The sequence below is a fragment of the Falco cherrug genome, chromosome 4 (assembly GCF_023634085.1).
Source record: "Falco cherrug isolate bFalChe1 chromosome 4, bFalChe1.pri, whole genome shotgun sequence".
NCBI lineage: Eukaryota > Metazoa > Chordata > Aves > Falconiformes > Falconidae > Falco > Falco cherrug.
The window spans coordinates 20,092,264-20,114,178 of record NC_073700.1 but is presented as its reverse complement, the minus strand read 5'-3'; the positions used below and the strand labels follow the sequence as shown (position 1 = coordinate 20,114,178).

Below are 21,915 nucleotides of genomic sequence, written 5' to 3'. Positions count from 1 at the left end.
AGAGGACAAAACCATTCCTTCAGTGATTTAACAATAAGTATCATTTCATTTAAGTTACTTCTGAGAATTGGAACTCTTTCAGAGATGCTAAGTGGAGCAAATAAGGATCTTAAGACTTCAAGATTAACTGATGGGAATAGAGCCAACGTTCTACATTTGCTTTCACATCCTCTCTTGTGGTATGTTTTAGTTTAAATATTTTGGCTCCAGTCTTGAAGCTTCCAAGGCATAGGCAGATTGCTATGCCCACATGCAAAAAAAAAAAAAAAAAAAAAAAAAAAGCCCCAGAACTGAGAACATTTTGCTGTTATATTTAGAGTATGTATTTAATTGTTATACCTGCACAATGCCATGGAAAATCCTGGTTTGCTTTCACATATTCAACAAAGGACTTTTTAGAAGGGTATTTTTAAAGTAGATCCACACTAATTAAATGTATTACTAAGAATTCAACACTTCACAGCTATCAGTGGATTGTAGTATTGAAAATTTGCAAATAAACACAGGGAAACAAAACTCAGATCTGAACACATACTCAACAGAGGCACTCAAGCTTTAACAGAGGTAACCCAATGCCTATAATTAAAAAACACCCAAACACGCTTTGAAAAATTCTAGATGCATAAAGTACAGTTGGGTAGCACAGTTTTCTTTTACACTGCTCTATGCAATAATGTGTACAGTTTCCTGATTTGTTTATATAACACACAAATGCAAGAATTATTTATAAAGTCACAGCTGTTCTCTTTCCTAGCCTTTGTTTCTCCCAAATCTTAAATATTTGTAAAAACAAGAACAGTAATTAAAGTATTGATACATTAAGCAAACATTTCCCTAATCACACTGCTTAAATACGAATCATTTGTTTAAACAGAACTTGCTAAGTATATGTACAAAAATATAATGTTAAATAGTTACTACATACTGGGAAAGCCAACTTGCATTTAAAGAAACAAAATAAACAATGCCAAACCATTACTAATGTTGCAGTCAGCCACTCAAACATTAGGAACTCCCAGAACCAAGCGCAATGGTTTGGTGTTTGCCCAGATCTGTGAAGTAGCTATGTGCCATCTGCTCCTCACACAAAGGACATGAGTTTATTCTTGCTGGTGGGAACTGCTGTCTAAGAGCCAACACTTGGCAGCATAAGTCCTTACCCTTGAAAAGCTGGCAGAGAGCACTTTTTAGCCTTTGAGTTCCCTAATAATGTTCCCCTCCAGGGTGCAGGTCCCTCATGAGTGCTTTATTTCCCTCTTTATTCTGATTCACCATCCCGTGCAGACAGGCAGGACACCTCAAGTGCATTGGTCTCTTGTGGATTCCCCTTACCTGCCAACACCTGACATGCTTAATTGTAAAATAAATCAAACATTTAAATAGTGAAATTTATACTAGGCTTGTAGTTACAGGCTGAGAGATTGTAGCTGCAACTAAGACAAATACAAAAAGCAAAACCTGCCTGTAACCTGTGGCAGGATTCCCTCCTTACCATCACCCACCGTCTGCCCAGGACATCCAGCTTCCCGGAGACGAGAGCAGCACCCTGTCCTTCATGGTGGCCCATGCAGTCTGGCTGCTTTCCACCTTCTGTTCCTCGGGAACTAGCTTTTGGACACAAAAGCGAATGCCTGATAGTCGAGCCAGGTATCTTGGTAAAAGGGATTTTGCAGACTTGGTCACATATAATCAGTTAGGGAGCAAGTAATCTAGATAAATGCTAATGAAAGCTCTTGCTGGCACCTTGTGTATTCAAAGGCTATTTACTATTGTTCCTAGTCAGTTGGCTCACTAGCTTCCCATTCAGTCTGGATTGCTCAGATTCAGCTGGGACCACTATAATATTCACATTACACGTGATATAAGCCATCGACTACGCATACGTTTTGTTAAGCTCATTATCTGTGGCGCACTGGTGAGACCACACATGACACACTGTTAATGCAGATGACAGATCCCATAACAAGCTGCCTGACCTGGACAAACCAAAGGAAGCCAGTTTACCTCCACCACGACAAGTATTCCTGTAACACCCCGGGCTTGCCTTGGTACGTATGTTATAAAGCAAGCATAATCAGGCAATTAGCATCCATCCCATCCCAGACAGCTCAGGTGGCTTTTTCTGGCTGCCTGAGTCCAGCAGTGAGGAGCACTGAGAAGATCTCTTTGTTCTTGAACCTCACAAAGAACAATTAGGAAACGGAACTGGCCTCACCAGACCTTCTGGTGTCACCCACCAAACTCGTTAATTATGGAAGCAGTCTCATAAGAATTAAACTGAAAACTTGCTGAGAACATGCAAACTGCAACAGCTCTAAAAGCTGACCAAATTTAGCAGATTTCACAAGAACAACGCAAACTGTCCCTGTGCCAAACTTCAAATTCTTGTTTCAAATTATGTTGATACTAAAATCTCCTCAAAGAAAACATATCCAGAATTTCTTAACATGGGCAAGCAATGTGTTTTTTTTTTCTGTAATCTTACTTTAGAAGTTACTGAAACACTTCGGCTCAAGTGTACCATTAAAAGCAAAAATCAGCATTGGACAATGCCTAGAACACAAGTTTACAGCCCAGAAGTTTAAAGTTTGGCAAAGTACTGTAAAAGCTAGTTTATATGAACATGAGGCAGTGCTACCATTTCTGCCTATGAGATGAATAGAAAAATATAAATTAGATCTCAATAATGGAAAACATCTCCGTTGAGATTAAGCGCTGGCCTGACTATCAGGCTAGCTTATTTACCAGAGCAACAGTGCAACAAAGCCAACTGCACCACTAAGCCACACTGTTTGCTGCTGAGCAACATGCTTCGGCTTTGTTAGCTGAAGAATCTGAAGCATCACATTTATGGGATCCCTCCATGCTCAGATCAAAACAACAGTCTTCTGCAGGACTTACTCTCCTGGCCCAGTTTACAGATTATCTTTTTGAATCAGATGAAACATTATCTCACATAATCTATCATGTTACTGTAGGCAAATAACAAATAGGTGCATTTCCGTTGAAACTGGAAATGATATATCCCACATGTTTCTGTTTTATTTCTAATCAGATCCAGCTGTGTGCTATTTCTAGAAAAACAATTCCTGAGTGAACTCAGCCACCTGAACTGAACAATAACCTTTAAATAGCAACCAGTATTTAAGAAGAAACTTAATTGCATGAAAAAAGCAAAACATAGGCAGCATTTCTAAAAGTTTTACCTTAAGTCGCTTAAGCTGTAATCATTTTTTTTACAATTTCACTATGGGGTTTTGTTGTTGTTGTTTTGGTTTGGTTTTTTACTTTATTCAGTATCATCATCATCTTTTCTGCTTTTAGAGAACACTAGTTCCCTCATGCAAGGACTTTCCAGTTGTTCAATATCCACAGCCCCTGGCTGTCAACCAGCTTTGGAAAAGCCCGTATAATGTGGTTAGCATATCTAACCAGGGATAGCCTGAATTGTTCTTCAGCTTAGAGGGCCACCAGTAAGATCTGGGGTACCTCTCTCTTGCTCTAACCTTCCAAGTTTTACCACCATTGCAGCAGTAATCTTATCGAGGAAACATCACAGTCACAGCGCAGGGATGGAGCCCCTACCTGCTTTCAGATATTTGGCAAGAATTTGAAGAGGTCTCCTTCCTTTCTTTTCCTGTAGGTAGGTAGGTTGGTTTTGCTGGCAAAACTCAGTCTCAGAGTTAAGGAACCCCTTCTTGTCATAGTCTCTATTTACTAAAGTTTAGTACTAAAACGTAAGGACAGCAGTAGCTGATGATCTTAATGCAAATTGTGAGTTGGCACAATTGTAGCGGCAGCTGGGTATGTACGAGATACCTATGTACAGTGTTTGGACATAAAAGCTGTAGATGATCCTTGCACAACATTTCCACTGTCATCCACAGAAACTCACTAAGCAAATAGTCAGGAACCAGTTAGGTAACCACAGCACAAGATCCAGGCCCTCTGCCATGCAGTGCCTGGATTGGAATTGTACCCTTGGTCTCATTCCTAGCTGTTCTCTTCTTTAAAGCAGGATGAATTGAAATAATGATTATAAAAATACACACCTTCTGAATGCTTAAACAATTGGAAAAGGTATGGTTAATTCAAACTCATAACAAGGTAGTGTTTCCTACAGACTAGAAAATATCCATAAAGCTTATGACTTATGAGTACTTTTCTACTTCATTGGGCAGTTCGCTGATGTTTTATCTCTACATCTGTGGCACAGGTTCAATGTGGATCTAGGCACTCCAATACTGAATAGTCATAAATGCCATATTTATTTTATTGTATACCTTCTTATAATCTGGTAAAGTTTATATTTTTAATATAACAAATAATATGTGAACCTGTTGTTTACACTCTTCAAATACAATGAGAGTCAGTAACATAGAGACCCATTATTCACTTGGTGTAAATACTAGTTTAAAGGTAATCTATTAATACTAATCCAAGGCACTCTTTTTTGTAGCTCCCTAAATCCACATACATTCATATATATCTCTTTTGCTTTGTAGCCAGGTCCTCAGGCTGCACGTAGGCTTTCAGGGACAGAGATTGCCTTTCTCTGTTGTGTTTGTTAAATGCCCAGTGCAGTCATCTTCTGCTGTAAAAGGTGGCTCTCGGATGCCACCTCAGTACGAGGGGAAAATAAATGCTGCTAAGCATATTCAACTTCGCCACAGCCACCACCGAGTTCTGTGCCATCCCATTCATTTCATTGTGACTTACATTTAAACTGTACTTGTAGCCTGCTTAAATATGCTAAGAATTATCCTGAGGGACCGTAGTAAAATGTAGTCATGTTTATTTGTAATTGCTACAAAACGGTTTACAAAATTGTTAGTGTCTTTTATTATGCTTGCTACTGAAGCACTTGCCTGTTAATTAGAGAAATTTCAGCTGTCATAGCTGGCAATTATAGCTTCTGTATCGCTGTCTGGTATGAATAGTCAATGAGAGCTGATTAATATGCATGAGTAGCAGTATATAGCGTGTGCATTGGAGCACAGTGCCGCAGCCAGAGCGGCAGAGGGAGTGCTGTGTACTGCCAGGGAAGGAGGGAGAGCTCGAAAGAAAAAAGCACAGTTGCTCTGCAGCACCCTGTGCGATACCACCGCGAGCTGTTCAGCCGGCTCACCTAGGGGTTTCAAGGATATCTGCATGCATGCATGCTCGGTAACAGAGATTACTGGGGCTGCTCTGGTGAATAAGGAAGATTATTTCTGCCACTTATTTAAACATGGGATGCAGTTTGTGCACTCTACAGAAGCAAGAAGAACAGTACAAGTTACTGTATGAAGTTTGTCAGGTAAAGAATTAGATTTCATTTCTAAAAGCAAATATTCTCTTTTGGGCTTGTGACCACTATTAATGATGGGAAGAACATAAGCCAAAAATGGCTTATACAAGTGGAAATGAAAGGGGGTTTGCCTTATTTGATGTGTTAATGATTATGGTTTTATGATGTACCTTCCCATTCTCACGTGCAGAACATCAGATATTTAAATGTATGCCATTATACATCAAACTTCTTACAAAACTTTACATCACAAAATAGGACTCTGTTGGTAATTTCTCCAGTATGAATTAGGTAAAATTTCTTGACAAGGATCATGCTTGGCCACACACTCCTTGATCAAGTTAGGAAAGATGTGCAGGAAGGTTTTGTATCTGTTTATGAGTACATGCAGACACTTCTTTCTGTGCAATGCATTCAGTGCTCAGTCTGGTCTTTAAGTGCCTGTTCCTGCCAGAGTAAGTTTATGTCTAGTTGTTGTAGTTTGTGCACCTCGGTGTGCAGAAATACCAGCTAACAAATAGTTAATTTGACAGCAGATTAAAATTACTGCTCTACAGATCTTTCTACATCAAATTACTGATATTAAGCACCTGAAAAGTTTTCTAAAACTCTGGTAATATGTTAACTTCTGTTACAAAAATGTTATTGCCTGCTTCTGCTTTTCCTTCTGTCTGTCTGAAATTTCTTACTCTGTCACATCTGAAGTGTGACTTGTAGCAAACCAGCACGATGGAACCATGCAGCATGATGGCCAGGTGTTAGGGACGCACTCCTACAGATCTCTTTTGAAATAATGATAGGCAGGTAGCTTACAGTTAACCTCTGAAAACGTGAAGTGGGCTGTCTGTAGAAACAGCCCGGATAAACAGAAACTACGCGGCTCCTTCAAGCTGTACTCTACCACCTTGCGGTTCGTAAGGCAGTTTAGAGTAAGTGAGTTACCGCGGGCAGAGGAGCGCCGAGCTGACATCCCAGCGCTGCCGACATCCCAGCGGTGCCGTGCCCTGCGCCCGCCGGCAGAGGGGATTGCTCAGCGGGGCGGGGGGAGAGAGACATCCCATCTCCTCGCTGCGTTACCACCTGCATCTGGTCTGAGATATGGATGTCACCGACAGCAAAGGGAATAAAATATGTGGTTTGTATGTTATAGTGGTAGGGAAGCGATTAAATTTTAAACACAGTTTTGATCTAATTCTTGCTTACTCGCCCAAAGGGCACTGGCGCTTTGTGGAACTAAAAAAACTTGGGAGAGCAAACAGGAAGACATGTTTACTGTCATTTCTATTTATACTAACTCACTTCCACTTGCTAAGCTGCTATGCACGTGATGGTGGGAAGAATTTTAGAGAACGGTAATCAGATTTCTCAGACGTTATTCTGTACAGAGAAGTAGTTTCAGGTGCTGCCTGCGACAGCAGACCTGGTGCCAGTATTGTGTGAATCCTCCATTCAGGTCAAGCAGCAGCTGTGGTAACAGTTACTTATCCCCCAAGGTTGCCAAGTTCTCATGCAGTCTGGGTTTGACGGCTGTCAGTGAATCACATTCAGAAGTGCAACAACCAGAACAAACTGAGGCAACAACAAATTATTAATATTTTGATTGCTTAGGAAGCTTGGCACAATTTCTGTTGTGAAATGAAGGTGCAAGAGAACCTTTGCAAGTTACTGACATCTCCCAACAGATGCAGGACAACATTCTTTAAATACATGTCCTTAAAATCACTCACAGGAACAGTCCCACTGATATCTGAGATGGGTGAACTATCCAGTGCTGGCTGCAGGTGCAGATCCCTGGTGGTAGTTTGGATTTAGAAATCAACCTGCCAGTGCTGCAACCTTGTTTCAGCAATGTGTGGAACAGAGTGCACAGCACTCGTGATTAACTTTAAGCATGGAAGTCCTTGGGGAAACATTGCTGGAATACCCTCAGCTTCCACAAAAGTGAGAGATGCATGTAAGCCTATAAAACTGGGATTTCTAACATAGTAAAGCCTGAATTATTTAAGACTATAATCCCTGATTATTCCAGAACATAAATTCTTGTGCAAAACTATTTTAACAGGGTACTACTATGATTTCTCTGTTTCACAAGATAGGAGGGAGGGAATTCTGTAGCTTATGGAGTACATCCAGATAATTAAATGTCACAGTAACTATAAAAGTGCATCCTCATGGAACCTACACATAAGAGCAATCACGTAAAATTTAATGGTGGGGGAGATGAAGAATCATTGTAATTTAAAGTAACGGAATATAAAAGACAAGTTTCAAAATATGTTAGCAGTAACAAATACCTCTTACAGTGGTTCTATTTTGTATCATCCATAGGTAACCCTAGTATGTGGTAAGATAACATTGCCATTCCAGAGAAAAGTAAAAGAAGCTTTTTTAAAAGTCTGAATTAGACAAAATTTGCGTAACTTGGCTTTAGGAAATACTGAGCATTGTTACAAATAAATCCCCTTAGCCTTATTTTTTAAAAGTTCATGACTGAGATGTAGGAATTCAGAAAACACTTGCAAGAATTAATAATAGTACATAACTGCACTTTCTCTATTAGGCCAAGAGCTTTAGTGTGGCTGGGAAATTAATGCTTCAATAAATTACAATTCCAGAAGGTCCAGTACGTCTGGCTTTGTAAGTCCTCATAACAGAGAGCACAAAGAGGATCAAATATACCAGGGCTCAGGCTTTATCCCTTCCTCATCCATAGATAATTCAAAGAGATCCTCTTCATTAAGGGCTTTGGCACATTGCCTACAATTTCTTTTTGGGCCGCTGTGAGCTTAATGATGCAGAACAATGGTCTTCCCTCTTGTTGCACACATACCTTATTGTACCTTTAATCACATAATAAAAACCAAATTAAGACACCTCGTCATTAAAGTCTATTGTAGCTGTGCATATCAATGCTTTGTATTACAAATACAAAGGGGGCTGTGGCAGCTTGAAATCTTGATGCAGAACAGTGTCACCAACAATAAGCGTGCCTGTGGCAGCAACGTGAGGCATATAATACCTTAGCTGTATCCTGAGGCCGACTTCCCAGTTACATCCAGCATATGAAATGAAGTAATTAAATGCGATTAGATTTTGGGTTTCTGGTTAAATGGAAATTTTCTTCAGAAGATTTTAAAGGTTGTGAAAATGGAGGGAGAAGGGGGAAGAAAGAAAACAAGAAAACTGGGAAGGTGTTTTAAACTAGTTTTGCAGTTTCTTTTTCTCAATGTCATCAGCTCATATACAAAAAATAACAGAAACAAGGGCTTTTCCCTTTGTAGAAAAATTCGTGGGGCACCAAAAAGTAATCTCCATTGAAGGAAACACAGAGATGAATGAGTCATCTGAGACAGAACTTCTGAGTTTGTGAAATAAAAAACATGAAGTCTTCAATTTTAGTAACTTTCTCAGTACCTATTTCACACTAAGCACATGTTTACACGCAGTTTGGGAGGAAATGGTTTCACTGTGTGTGCTTACCTAAATGGACACATAGTATTTCCTAGGATAAGAACATAGAATTTTAAGTCACAGATGACTATAAACTGCATGGGCAGTGCTCAGAACTGCTCACTGGGATTCAAGATGATGGAGTTCATCCAGTTCTCATGGTGAGAAAATATCATAAAAACAACCCATCAAAACTGGCACTTCCAGCTGAGAAACGACGTGATGAATATGGAGACTAACCCCTTCCTCCAGGCTGTCCCTCCAGATTAAGGATAGAAACGCTGGCAGGAAACAAGCTCACATTGCCACTGCCCTTGCTTCAGATGATCCGAGGTCAGAGGATTTCAGCCTCTATGATTGTTGAGCTGGCATGTTTCACAAATACTAAAGTTCATATATAAATAAACAGTTGTTGTAATGACCTTTTAGTGTTTTAGTAACTTGAAAGCCCCGTTCACATGCTCTTGGCCTGGCACGTCAATGAGACAAGTGAAAACGACAGCGCTGGTAAAAACAATAGTGGGCAAACTAGATTTGTCTTTTGAACTAGACTAAGATGTGATGCAACCAAGGTTATATAAGCACCAAGGTCAGCATACAAATTATTGCTGTGCTAATGAGAAGATGGTAGTGACGAGGAACTAACTGACACTGTATTTCGTTGGCAACGTCCAGCAGCATCATTTGTGAGGAGACTACTCCTTCAGCAGAACTCACACACAAACCAGTTGCACTGAGCTGATCACCAGTACAGTTGCCTTTACTGTTACAATTCCATTCACATATTTAGACTTGAAAAAATCAGACTAAAATAATCAGTCATTAAGAAAGCCTGATTCAAGGAAGCAGTCTAACTAGACTTAAACCTACTAAGCAATGTTGTTATCCTAAATCAGGGCCAAAATGAAGCTTGCCAAAATAAATGTTCAGCTCAAAAAAATTTCTAATCCAAACTGTAAGATTTGGGAAACAAGAATAATTGCCTCTGTACATATGCTTTTCACACCCTCAAATTTAATTGGGCAGCCAAAGAATTAGATATACATTTTAGTAGTTTTCCATGTTAAGACCAAACTGGTTGTGCCAATTATAGAAAACTGGTCTACTTGAAATACACTGTATGGCTTCAAATACTCCGTATGTACAGTCTGTGCTGCAGCTGAAATTAAGAACAGCATTGAAGTTATATTCTGTCACTTCACTACCATTAAACTTGACCTCAATAACAGTTGTGAACCTATCACACTTACTTCAAAGTAGGCATGTGTTTGCTTAAACAAGATGTTAATTCCAAGGGCTTTGTTCTAGACAGGGTTTTCTACTGCTGAATTAGTTCAGCTGTAGAAAAACTCTGCTTGACAGACTGGAGACTCATAATCTTCAGAAAACTGCCCTTTAATGATTGTGGCGCCTGTCTGTGGCTCAGAAGTCCCCTTTCTTAATTAGACATTTACCAGAAACTGGCAATTGAAATTTTCCTCTTCACTTGATGATGAATAATGCAATGCCTCTGTTAGGATTTCTCTGGAAGATACTCTTCACTGCAGGTTAGAGGAAAATTTTGGCCATTAAAGGAACATAAACAAGACGTGATACAAAATAAATAAAATTCCTAATGTTCACCTGTGATATAAATGGATGATTTGACCTACCGTGGACATAAAATATCTTACTCCTTCATAATCTTCCTGAAATCCACGGTGCCTTTCTTCTTTACATAGAGCAGATGAAATGCTTAACCACAGCACAGATTTATTTGGAATTTTTTTAAAGTGATAAATGATTGAAAAGATGAGTTTTGTAATGCTTTACACTTATACATCTGTTTAATGCTATGAAGCAGGTGGCAAGAAGTCACGAGGGAGAAGGCACTAGGGACAATCACTCTGTGCTTTACCGTCACATGTCAGACATGGGCTGGGAAAAAAGGAAACATATGGAGTAATGAAAAAGTGCAGATCTAATACATGTGTTTTGTTGTGTTCATTAATAATGAAACAAAAGGTCAGGCTTCATTTTCACTAGGACAGGACAACTCTACATTTATACATGCATTGGGATCGTTCCTTTCAGAGACTCAATGGGCACATGCAAGCAGATCCAGCTAGCCCTCCTAAACTCTGCAGCGAGTTAGGGATTTGACGGAAGGGTGGCAAAATAAATAATATAAAATACACATAAACTTTAAACAAGACTGTAATATTCACTACTTTAAACAATTACTATTGAAGGAAGCCTTCCTACTAACATAGTTTATCTTAAGGCAAAAATCAGAGGCCACCATCTAAAAGAAAAAAAGCACAAGCATCACAGCAGTGTTTTTATACTTGTGTCAATGCAATGATAATTCTGGACATGGACACGTTGTAGGTGATCAGCCACATTGTCCACTGGCACAGAAACTGGGTGCTTCCTCATTTCATTTCTGATTGTTGAAACTTCCAGCTTTATACTGAGACAGTACATTAGCTGTGTTCAGTAGCACTCCATTTCTCGAACACCACCATCAGACTCCTTGGGAAGAGTTGAGAAGTAAGTGTTCAGCTTCATAGAAAGAGTAATTGTACAAGCAGCCTAAAACCATATTTGGTTTACGTATTCTCATGGATCATGTGCATTTACACTAAGGTAGCTCCTACAGCATCATTTTAGAGAAAGCGATCATCCGTACATTGAAAGATGACAGCTGGTAAGAAAGCCTTTTTAGATTAGGCAGAGTTGCTTGCAGAGTGCAACAGAAGCTCTTGTATCTGACCTGACAGAATCTGTGTAACTGCCATCAATTTTAGCCAAAAAAGAAAAATAAAGGGTTTTAATCAGTAGCACACTATGAGAATTCTAGGCCATAGTCAAGCAGCATGGACTGGAAGAGTACAGTGGAGTGGTGGTGGGATCCTACCTATACAACACCTCTGAGGTTAGTTTTCTTCAGCCAAAAACACTGCTGTATTTCTGGAAGGAGGTGGCCCAAGATGACAAAGCCTACTCTGCAGATACCAGGTAGCTGCTAAAGCAGCAGGCTTTCTTGTTAACGAACCCACTTGGATCTGTCACTGGTGCTAGGTTCCCATATAGCAGCACTGGATGGTTTTTTTCCATCTTTTTTTGGTACCAACTTCAATAACCCTCTTCAACACAGAAAATCTTCAGAGCTATCCACAATTGTTCTTTCCCTGCCTTATATCACTGAGACATTTGTGGAAGAAGGGAGGGAATAAGAGAATGGACTCAAAAACCACAGTGACCAGCTGCAGAAATGGGAATGTCATGAATTAGAATGGCCTTACACATGGTGTCTTGGAGATCAGTGCTCAGCTCTCATTGTGGTGTGCTCTCATGGGGCATCAGGTAGATCACTAACTTGTTTTAGGTTTCATCATCTCATCTGTACAATACTCCTCCCGTCTTTTTGCTTGGAGCAGGCTCTCCAGAGAACGCGCTCTCTGTGTTTGTGTAGTTTGATGTGCCGCTAAAATAATAATAGTAGTATTTGAAGGCCTGGTCTATACACCAACTTGTACTACTCTGATTTTAATTGAGGTATGGTCTAAAATATTGCTAGACTGTCAACTATTTGAGCTGTAGGTGCTGGTAGGGCATTAGCAGGGGAAAGTTCCCTTCAGGTAAGTCTTACTCTTACAGCATTCTCAGAGCACCCTCAGCATGCCACTCTTGGAGAAAGGCGAATCATCTACAAGGACTTTTGGCCTGATTCGGTACAAGAATGTGTTTCTTACGTTACTCCAATTTAGATTAAATCCATGTAACATTACACCCTCAACTAAACAGATTAATCTTTTTATGCTATTTACTATCATTGTGTATTATTTTACACATAGAGATAGACAGCTTTTTAAAAAGCACTCATTCATAAAAAAAGCTGTAACTTGCTGTACTAGATGAATACATAGAGGTAGGTTTTTTCTCTTCAGAGGGGCACATTTGAGAAGGGCAAGAGCATTTTGATGTAATGTGACAGCAGAAGCAGCCCAAGGTGCCACAGCGGAGGCACAGCACTATACATGGGCAAATCTAAAGAATGGAAGTGGGTGATTAGACTTGCTGAATTCTGGTCATTAGTAATTCATGATTATTTATGGCTGTCGTTTGTACCTCGCTGAGAAATATAATTGATTGGCTCCCTCTGGGCCATGCTACTGAAATGGCAGACGGAGTCATTAAAAAGGGAGGGTCTGTAAACTTCGTTCTGGTTTACATGGACCAGAGTTAAGCCATGAGCAGATACATAAAAGAATACCTTTTTAAATGCAGACAAAATATGAAAAAGTATTTCTGCCCTGATACAAAATCATTTAAACTGATGAACGCATATTTAAGAAGGGCTCCAAATAAACTTCACTAAGTACAGTAGTCTCAGAAACCCCAGCATTAGTCTAAATCTGGTTTCATTGAGGCAAATGATAAAATTCCCTATGGTTTTGAGTCATGATACATAGGAGCAGAGACTGAGGAGCCAGTGAAAAGCAGGCACATTTTCATATGCTATGTAGAGTACTAGCATTGCCTTGTTAAATAAGTAAATGTGCTAATTACTAGCAGAATAAAAATTCCTTTATTTCAAGGGTCTTTCTCCCAAGATTTTCCTTTTGGAAGTTAATGGTTTAGAGAACAAATGTATGTTTTACTCTTAAGTAAAGAATTTTTCTTTGGTCTTAACTATTTTGTCATGGGTGGCTCACAAGGCAGAAGGGAAATGCACACACATGGAAACAGTCTATTACTAAACAATATAATTCTGGGTTTTTTGAAAAAGAGAGAGACTGTCCATATGAGGGAAATAAAAGAAGGATTAGATGGAGCTGCAAGAAGAATTAACCTATATTTTGAACCTTCTTTCTCCAATTCCTGAGGAAAAGGGGGTTTAGAAAATAGGCTTTTTGCTGTTCTAGTTTCTATAAAAATCTTTAAAGTTCTGCTGCTTTTTCTTAATATGCAGACTTCTTAAGAACTCACTAAAGAAGTGAATCAGACCATAAAGAGCGTTTTAAATGGAGCACAGACGTCTGTAGTCTAACAGAACTAGCATTTTGATAGTGCATTTCCCAAGGATTTGCATGAATTTCTACAAAGAAAAGCTGCTTACTCATTCTTAAGCAAAAAAGTTTTTTTCTCTGTGACATCTGTGAAGCATAGAAGAACCAACAAGCTGTACAATGCATACAAATGTTTACCATTCATGACATTAAATCCACATAAATCAGTCTAACTTGATGGATGGAAAAATAATTTTCTTTTACTGAAACCTTTCTTGGTTTCTAGTTTCTGTTGCGTACTACCAACATGAAGCAAACAATTTTTTTTACACACTATTTAAGCAAAAATAAAGTACAAAGTAATTGTAACTACACACAGTAAACTCTTATCCACAGGAATTTTCTGGCTTTCTCAACCTTTCCGTTAAATATTTCTGCCAATATCCAGAGTTTCTTCATCTATACTATTGCAAACAATGCTTGCACACGCTTAAATGCAAAACTCTACACCTACATTCATCGAATGTCCTGCCTTATTCTCTTCTGCAAACCTCTTTCTAGCACAGCCCTGTCCCGTTGCCCTTGTATCGCCTCTGCAGGGCTCCCAGGGGCTCAGCTGCATGCCCCCCTTGTGACTGCAAGTGGGAAACAGAATCAGTTCAAGGAACATCTTTCTTTTGTGAATAACCCAGCTGCGTAAATTTGCTATCACAGGAAAACAGAAAAAAAAAATACTGGGTATTCCATAAGCATTTTATCAGAAGGAAAAGAACACAAGATTGGTGGTAACCAGGAGGAAATTCTGTCTGTGTAAACAAGTGGCATATTTTTATATACCTGAACACCCCCAATTTACGTTTGCCATCAGCAAAGTGGCAGTCTTCTCTTCCCACCCAGAAAAATAAAACATGTAAATCCCTTACCTTGCTAAACAATTAAACAGCATCTATTGATAAAATGATATTTATGTAATAGCACAACTGTGTACTATCTCATGAAAATACCTTCCTCATACCTCAAAAATAAGAATGTGTTTTCTAGTAACAGAGTACAATTCTGTCATCTTAGTCATGGCTACAAACTCCACTGACTTGCACAGGAGGTCCAGCCTTGTCCTCGCAGCGTGAAGGCTGGAGGGCTCCCAGCCTCCAGACCACACGCCAGTTTTGACCTCAGGAAGATTTGGCCTGAAATTAGCTTCTAAACAGTGGCAGTTGGCTCTGAAATTGCTGGAGGATACCAAACCTCTCAGCAGAATAACTGTTAAAGTAAAAGCACGTACATATGGTGTTAAACATGAAAAAAATCTATCCTCACAAAAGGTATTTCACTGTGAGGGAAGAGATTTCAACAGGAGGGATGCCAAACACCTCGCACAGCTCTGACAGAGAGAGACAAGCTGTTGTATATCCAATACCACACACACTTGCAGCACCATAGAATTATATGGAAAACCATGTCCCAGCTAGGAAGTGCAAATTCTTCACAAGCCTAAAGACCTAAGGTTTTCTCCTGTTTTCCTTGCTTTACTCCTTGTTGATTTGCCCATCACAGATTTGTTCTTTCTTCCTCTCCAGTGGCCACGTGTACTGCAGCATCCTATACTCTTATTATCTACATCCAACATTAGATGATGCAGGTTTATAATATGTTGCATCTGACAAGCTACTTAATGAGTAGCTACTAATGCAAGAGAGATTTGAAAACAGACTCAGAAATGCACTTGGGTCTTACAAACACTACACCCAGCAAGATCCTACTGCACATTTTTACTCTTTTATCTCCAAGGTAGCACTAACTTTTCCAGCCTTTTTCACAGCACTAGGAAGTTTGATCTTACAATCACATTGCATTTGTTGCTTTCACATCTAACTGTCACAGGCTATTCTTCAGCAGTTTCACCTTATGTTTAGGGTTCAACAGTGAAATTCATCTGGTGCTTCCATTTTTGGCCAGATACAGTATTTTGTCTTTTTTCTTTTCCTTTTTTTTTTTCCTTTTTATTAATTCCTGTTTATTTTTCTCACCATTTACTTCTTGGAAGTGGGAATTAATGAAAGCCCCATGGCTGAAATGAGTTTAAGACATCATTTCCATTTATTTGTTTGCTGGGACTCTCCACTTAGATTTGTGTCATGGCCTCCCCTATTACACCTTGTTGCATCATCTCTCTTTTTCTCCGTTACAAATACGTATCATGTTTTACCTTCATTGGCCATGACAGCATTTCCCTTTCCATTATCACAGTTTGGCCGTGCCAACTGAATGCTGATGGCACACTCAGCTTCATAACATCTTGCTTTGCTATTAGACTTAGCTCTGTTTCAGTCAAAGCCCAAACCAAGGCATTGCAAAGGCAAAACTCTCAGACTTTAGTGAGCATCAAATCAGGCTCAAGTGACTATTTTATTTTTGTTCCAAGTATTAAAAGAAAACTTCTAGGAGACACTCCCCAGACAGGATTATGCTGCCTTTATCTATAGATATCTTGCTGACTTACAACACAGATTTTAGGTAGTGTGCACTCTGCAGCCTACTTCTGTGCAAAAGAATATAACAAACAGTATATACTATAAATTACTATAAATACTATTCTATTTCATAATCATTACATAAATTCTTTTTTAAAAAAAATCAAACATCTCTTCCGTATTTACTGTATGGTCTTAATTCCAAGTATTTATCTCTGCATCTCATACAGTTGCTAACCCTACTGTCTGGCTCCACCACAAATTTCATCAAGGTCCATTCAGTTCATTTCAGCTACATGCACTTCAGTTTAACTACAGCTTTCTCCATATTCAATATATTTCCAATGCAAAGAAGGTCCAAAAGCTAAGCATTTCAACATTTCAGACAAGTTAATTTATCTATCTTTTGTGCCATGAAAGATCCCATTGTCTCTGTCACATGGCATGTTCTTAAGAAATTATGCATATTTTTAGGGTTTGGCAGTCTTCTCAAGCATTCATATGCATGGATATTTTTTTTCTTCTGTGGTATTTCAAATGTAACTATTTAAAAGGAAGAATTTTACTGAGCACAATTCAGCAGCATTAGGAATAAAGTGTCTATGATTATAGAGACACTTTTTTTTTTTTTTTTTTTTTTACAAAGTGCAACTGTACTAATATATTTATCGGCTTTTAAGCACTGGGAATAATTGTTTGTTAATTGTGAAAAAATTTCCAGACAGAAACTAAACATCTTAATATCATCTATTTGCTAAAGTTTTGGAAGGGCTCAGAATTAGCCACAAGCACTGATTCTACACAGACACCAGAAATCAGGCCATTGAAATCATCCCAGTATTCCCAGTACATTTTTCTTCTGCATCATTTGCGTGCTACGAAAAATAAAATACCAATACTTGCTTTTTCATCTAGAAAAAGTAGCAGTTTGGCTCTGATGTACATGAACAGACGTGAGAATTACTAGGTTTCATTATCCAAATATTTTAGCATAGCCATCCTCATGTCCCATCAGCAGAAGATTATATTATTGATTTGCTGGGATGGGGAAAAAAAGAAGTAAATACAAACTATTCACTGCTCGATATTTAAAACGTAATGTGGCAGTTACCGCAGGATTTTAAGGGGCTAGTTTCAGACAGTGTAATTACCCTGCTGTAAATCACTTTAAAGCATATTTTTGCATCATTGCATATTCTTCCATCATTCTACATTCAGAAATTAAGTGGTTAATAGCGATAGCTTGGTGCAGCCCATTACCTCTTATTTTGTTAGTGCAGTTCTGAACACATCTAATCAGTCAGCAGTCCACCACATTGCTGAAGACTGCTGATCAAAACAGAAATGTGCCGAGCTAAAAGGGTTCCACTCAGTTTGAATTTACAAATCAGTCCCTTGCAAGAGATCCACAGACTGACCCTGAAACCATTCACTTTGTGAACGGCTAGCGTCCAGAGAATTGCTTGCCTAATACGATGTGGGTGCTGCCATATTTCATAGCATTACTCACTTCCAAAGACAAAATCCCCAAGCATATTTTAGCAGTAGGTTAAGAAACACATAATAACAGTACAGTGTGTTATGCTTTCATTTCACTATAGTCAGTGCCATCTTGTCAAACCCGTAACACAAAATTGTATATACGTCAAATATAAATCCCCTTTTAGACTTATTTATTTACCATGCTCTGCAGAGTCCTAGTATTCTAAAATGCCCAAGTAGACATTGTTGAATACAAATTAACCAACAAAATGCTCAGTTCCAACTTGAAGCCAGCAATACAAGATGAAATGTTCTAGCAGAGCAGCCCTGCTGCCATTACTTACAGCACTTAATGTCCCTGCCCCCAGGTTTTCTCCAGCCCCTCCACTGGGGCTATCCTTGCAGCCAGTGAAGCAGAACAAGACGAGCACATGCTCCTCAACAATCTCACTGACTGTCCAGTATCTACAGTTAAGCCTCTGATGAGTAGGCATTTGTGAAAACCTGCATGTAGCAGTCCTGCTGCCAACTGCTGCCAGAGAGGGAATGCGGCAGCAGGCAGGCCTACAAAATGCTGAATCTCAACCAAAAGCCAGAAAGTCACAAACCTTTTCTGCATGAGGTCCCCTTGGCAGTAGGAGAGGTTTTAGATTAAAATTTAGCTGGCTCTTCTCCCTGATTCTAAAATCTGGTCTCGCATCCTTCTGCCTGGCTGCGCAGCACTTCTCTTTTTCACTGCATTATCAGCTTGTAGAAAACAGTCAGGATACTACTTGGAAATAAGTCCTGTAATAACAGTTTACAATATAGTGCAACAACCGCCTGTTCCTTACATGATATCAACCTGACTTTGAAGTTATGATTATTTAAATATAACAGTTACATATGAAAGCACAAAGTATGCCAGTCCACAGATCTGCGGAAATTAAGTGTCCTAAGGAACCTAAACTAAAATGCAGGCCTGTACTAAACTGTGTGTAACCCAAATTCATTACAATATTGAGGAATAAACTGGAAGACTATCCTACACATTATTTTACCAGTTTTTAGCATAAAGATGTAGAAAACATCTCACACTGAAAGCTTCCTGCTCAAGGGTTGTTCTGAGCATATTTCTGAAAAACACTACCCTTGCTGCAATTTAGATTCTTCCTTTTTGATTGCTTGTTGGATTTAGTTATACAAAAAAAAAAAAAATATTAGGATGCACACAGTAAAATGTGCAACATTTAATTTGCAGCAAATAATAAAACTCAAACCATAATCAGCTTTCCTTTTTCCAGAGAAAACATTACACTGAACTTAATTTTACAGCTCTGCAAATTGTTTTAAAGTAATCTGCTCAATTGAGCGAGTTAATGATATTTAATTTGACCAGGCCAAACTTTACAGGGTATACATTACTGAGAGCAATTGAGTTCAATACAAGTGTTGGTGTAATATAAATGTAATGCTAACACCTTCCATACTCAGCTGGCTTAAGAACCCTGGTGTCATCGCCTCTCTCAGATAAACCAAAGATGACAGTGTAGAAGCGTTACGTGCACAGGGTAATTCAGCAGGAAGTCAGCCTTTCCAATCTGCTCTGCACTTGAGTTAACCCTCTTTACTATTACCCAGTCCTTTGCTGTGGGCAATCCATTAAGTATGGGCTACATTCAGTTACTGCACTGAGTAATGTTACTCGTTCAGTTGCCCCACTTAGTTTAATGGGACTAGATTTGTGAACTAAGTGCAATCTGACAGAAGCCAAGATAGCAGAATCTCGAGATATATTTTAGCATTTTCAATCATATTTAAGAAGCTAATGTGGCAGAGTCACCACCTCAGTGCACATTTCAGGCATGTACAAAAATGAGTAAATTACAGAGCAGTAGCCACCACTGATACCTGAGGCTAGGCATGATTCCATCTGTGTCCAATCAAGGCAATTCATTATTTTTGTGCCTTGGAAAAAACAAGCTATTCTTCCCTGCAGAAGGCAAGAGTTTCTGCTGTGCAACTCATACCTCTGATTACAAATACAGTAATGTGGTTTATCAAGTGAACAGCTGTCTAACTGGAAAGAGTTAAGATGTAAGACATCATTCATAAAGAAAATATATAAACAAAGTATGATTCTTAATGAGAAGGACTGCTATGACAGGGGCCCTCACTGTCAGTGGTCATATAGCATCTTCAAATCTCCAATTTCAGTTTATCTCTGTGTCAGCCAACATTTGCCCCACTCCAAAGAACGTGGTAACTATTATATGATAGCATGAGGCTTTAGATCATAATTTCACTGTACAGCTTTCTCTGGGCAGCTTCTCATCAATTGTTTCTTGTCATCTATACTAAAATGCAAACAGTTTGCAGGTTAAAAGAGGATAAAAACTTACTGGAATTACTAGTGGTTCCCACTATTTCTGTAACATCACTTCTTGCATATGAGCGCACAGAGCTTTCAGATTTGCCAACGTATTGACAAACAGGCCAAATTTCAAAAGAAATCTCTGTGTTGGGCTGGAAACAGCAAGAAGTAGGCACAGATGCAGTCTTTTTACCATAGTTGCCTTTTTTCAGTTTGTTCCAAACTGTTCATTGTGTTTAGCTTCCTTAAAATTACAATCCGTACAGTCAGAGACAGACAGAAACATTACAATTTCTCAAGAACGAAAACTTGAAATGAGAGTTACTGTTCTGCAGCTTTATAAAAATTCTGATGAATATGACCTCATCTCTTTCACAGCCTCTGGTTAGACTTAGATACTTATGAAGAATTCATTAGAAACTGTGTGAGGAAAGAAGCTAAGCAAGAGTGATATGCAAAGCCACAGTGGGCTGGAAATTCTCAAGACCCCTCTCTGGATCAGGAAGGACACCTCTGCTTGCCAAAGATTTGAAACTGTGTATAGAATTGATTGCCTCATTTCAGTTTTGCTGTTGTGAACAGAATCTTCACTACTCCTTTGAGACAGGAGGGATCTGTTTTAAGATTCTCTTCTCAGACACCACCACCCCCTGCCCCCTTCTTGGCCTGGCACGTCTAGTACTGGTAGTTCTCGGTGGAGTCTCTCAGTCATGTTTAGTAAAGGTTCTGTTACGTTATTCATTCAACCACGAGATAACGGTGGTGAGATCTGGAGATGGGGAATGGCCAAGCTACACAGCCAAAAAAGTCCTTTCAAAGAAAAGCCCATGATTGTTTTTCCCTTATTATTTCTATTCACTACCCCAGTCTGATGTCCATGCCCATCCATAAAATGCAGGTTTTTACTGCAGGGACTGCGTACCATTGTCATGTCTCATCTGAAAAGTTGTTCATCAGACACAAATACATGGTTTTGTAGTTTCAGATCTTGTCCCGGTAGTTCTGTTCAGCAAAAAGGTTAAAAGATTAAAAAACAAACAAAACCAGAAAAATTATAGGAGAATCAATAACTTTTTCTGTTTGAACAAGGGCTGAGGGATTTCTAATCTGCAAGAAACAAATGGGATGCTGGTTTGTGCTTTAGTTCAGTGAGCCCAGTAAAATCTAACTACCAAAATAAAAAGCAGAGCACAGGATTTGTAAAGTTGCTGTAGTAAAACGGGAAGATGAGAGAAGCGTAACATTACATAAATAGTTCCTAGTACATGTATATATACCTTTAGATGGAAGTTGAGACTTAACAGCCAAAACCAACAATACCCTCCACTTTCTGACTGTTTCTCTCATTGCTTTGCTTGTTTTCTTCCCACAGGTCAATGGGAAGGATTTATCTAAAGCAACACACGAGCAGGCAGTGGAAGCATTCAAAACAGCCAAGGAGCCCATTGTGGTGCAAGTCCTGAGAAGAACACCACGCACCAAGGTCTTCACTCCTCCTCATGACTCTCAGCTGGTAGACGTGGGCACACAGACAGATATCACTTTTGAACACATCATGGCTCTAAGCAAGATGGGCTCACCTACTCCACCCGTCTCTGTGCTAGACCCATATCTCCTACCTGAAGAGTAAGTAACAGTTTACAAAGCCCTTGAAAATTCTTGCATTCCTTAACATGGCATGTTAGGAGTAGTTCACAATCTCACCTTTACTTGCTGGTAAACATGTACTCCCAGAAGCAGCCAGGATTCATATGCTATTCAGCCATAACTCAAAATGTTTTAATTTTTTTCTACACATTAGCAAGCCATTACTCACATGAGTAATGCTACTCAGTCACAACATGGCCTCATAAAGCTCATTTTTTGCTGGCATTT

General features: G+C 39.2%; 1 protein-coding gene across 2 annotated transcripts in view; it reads left to right on the top strand.

The window, feature by feature from the left end:
- Positions 1-21,915, top strand: part of PDZRN3 (PDZ domain containing ring finger 3) — a 147,609-nt gene that overhangs the window by 109,171 nt on the left and 16,523 nt on the right. Inside the window, exons 1-2 of one of the 2 annotated variants that reach the window (XM_014280166.3) lie at positions 5,005-5,299; positions 21,413-21,666. In XM_014280166.3, coding sequence (XP_014135641.1) covers positions 5,231-5,299; positions 21,413-21,666 — 323 coding nt within the window. In that variant the 5' untranslated portion in view covers positions 5,005-5,230. Of the gene's footprint in view, positions 1-5,004; positions 5,300-21,412; positions 21,667-21,915 lie in introns of those variants that run through there. The other variant, XM_055709076.1, reaches the window with a different exon arrangement.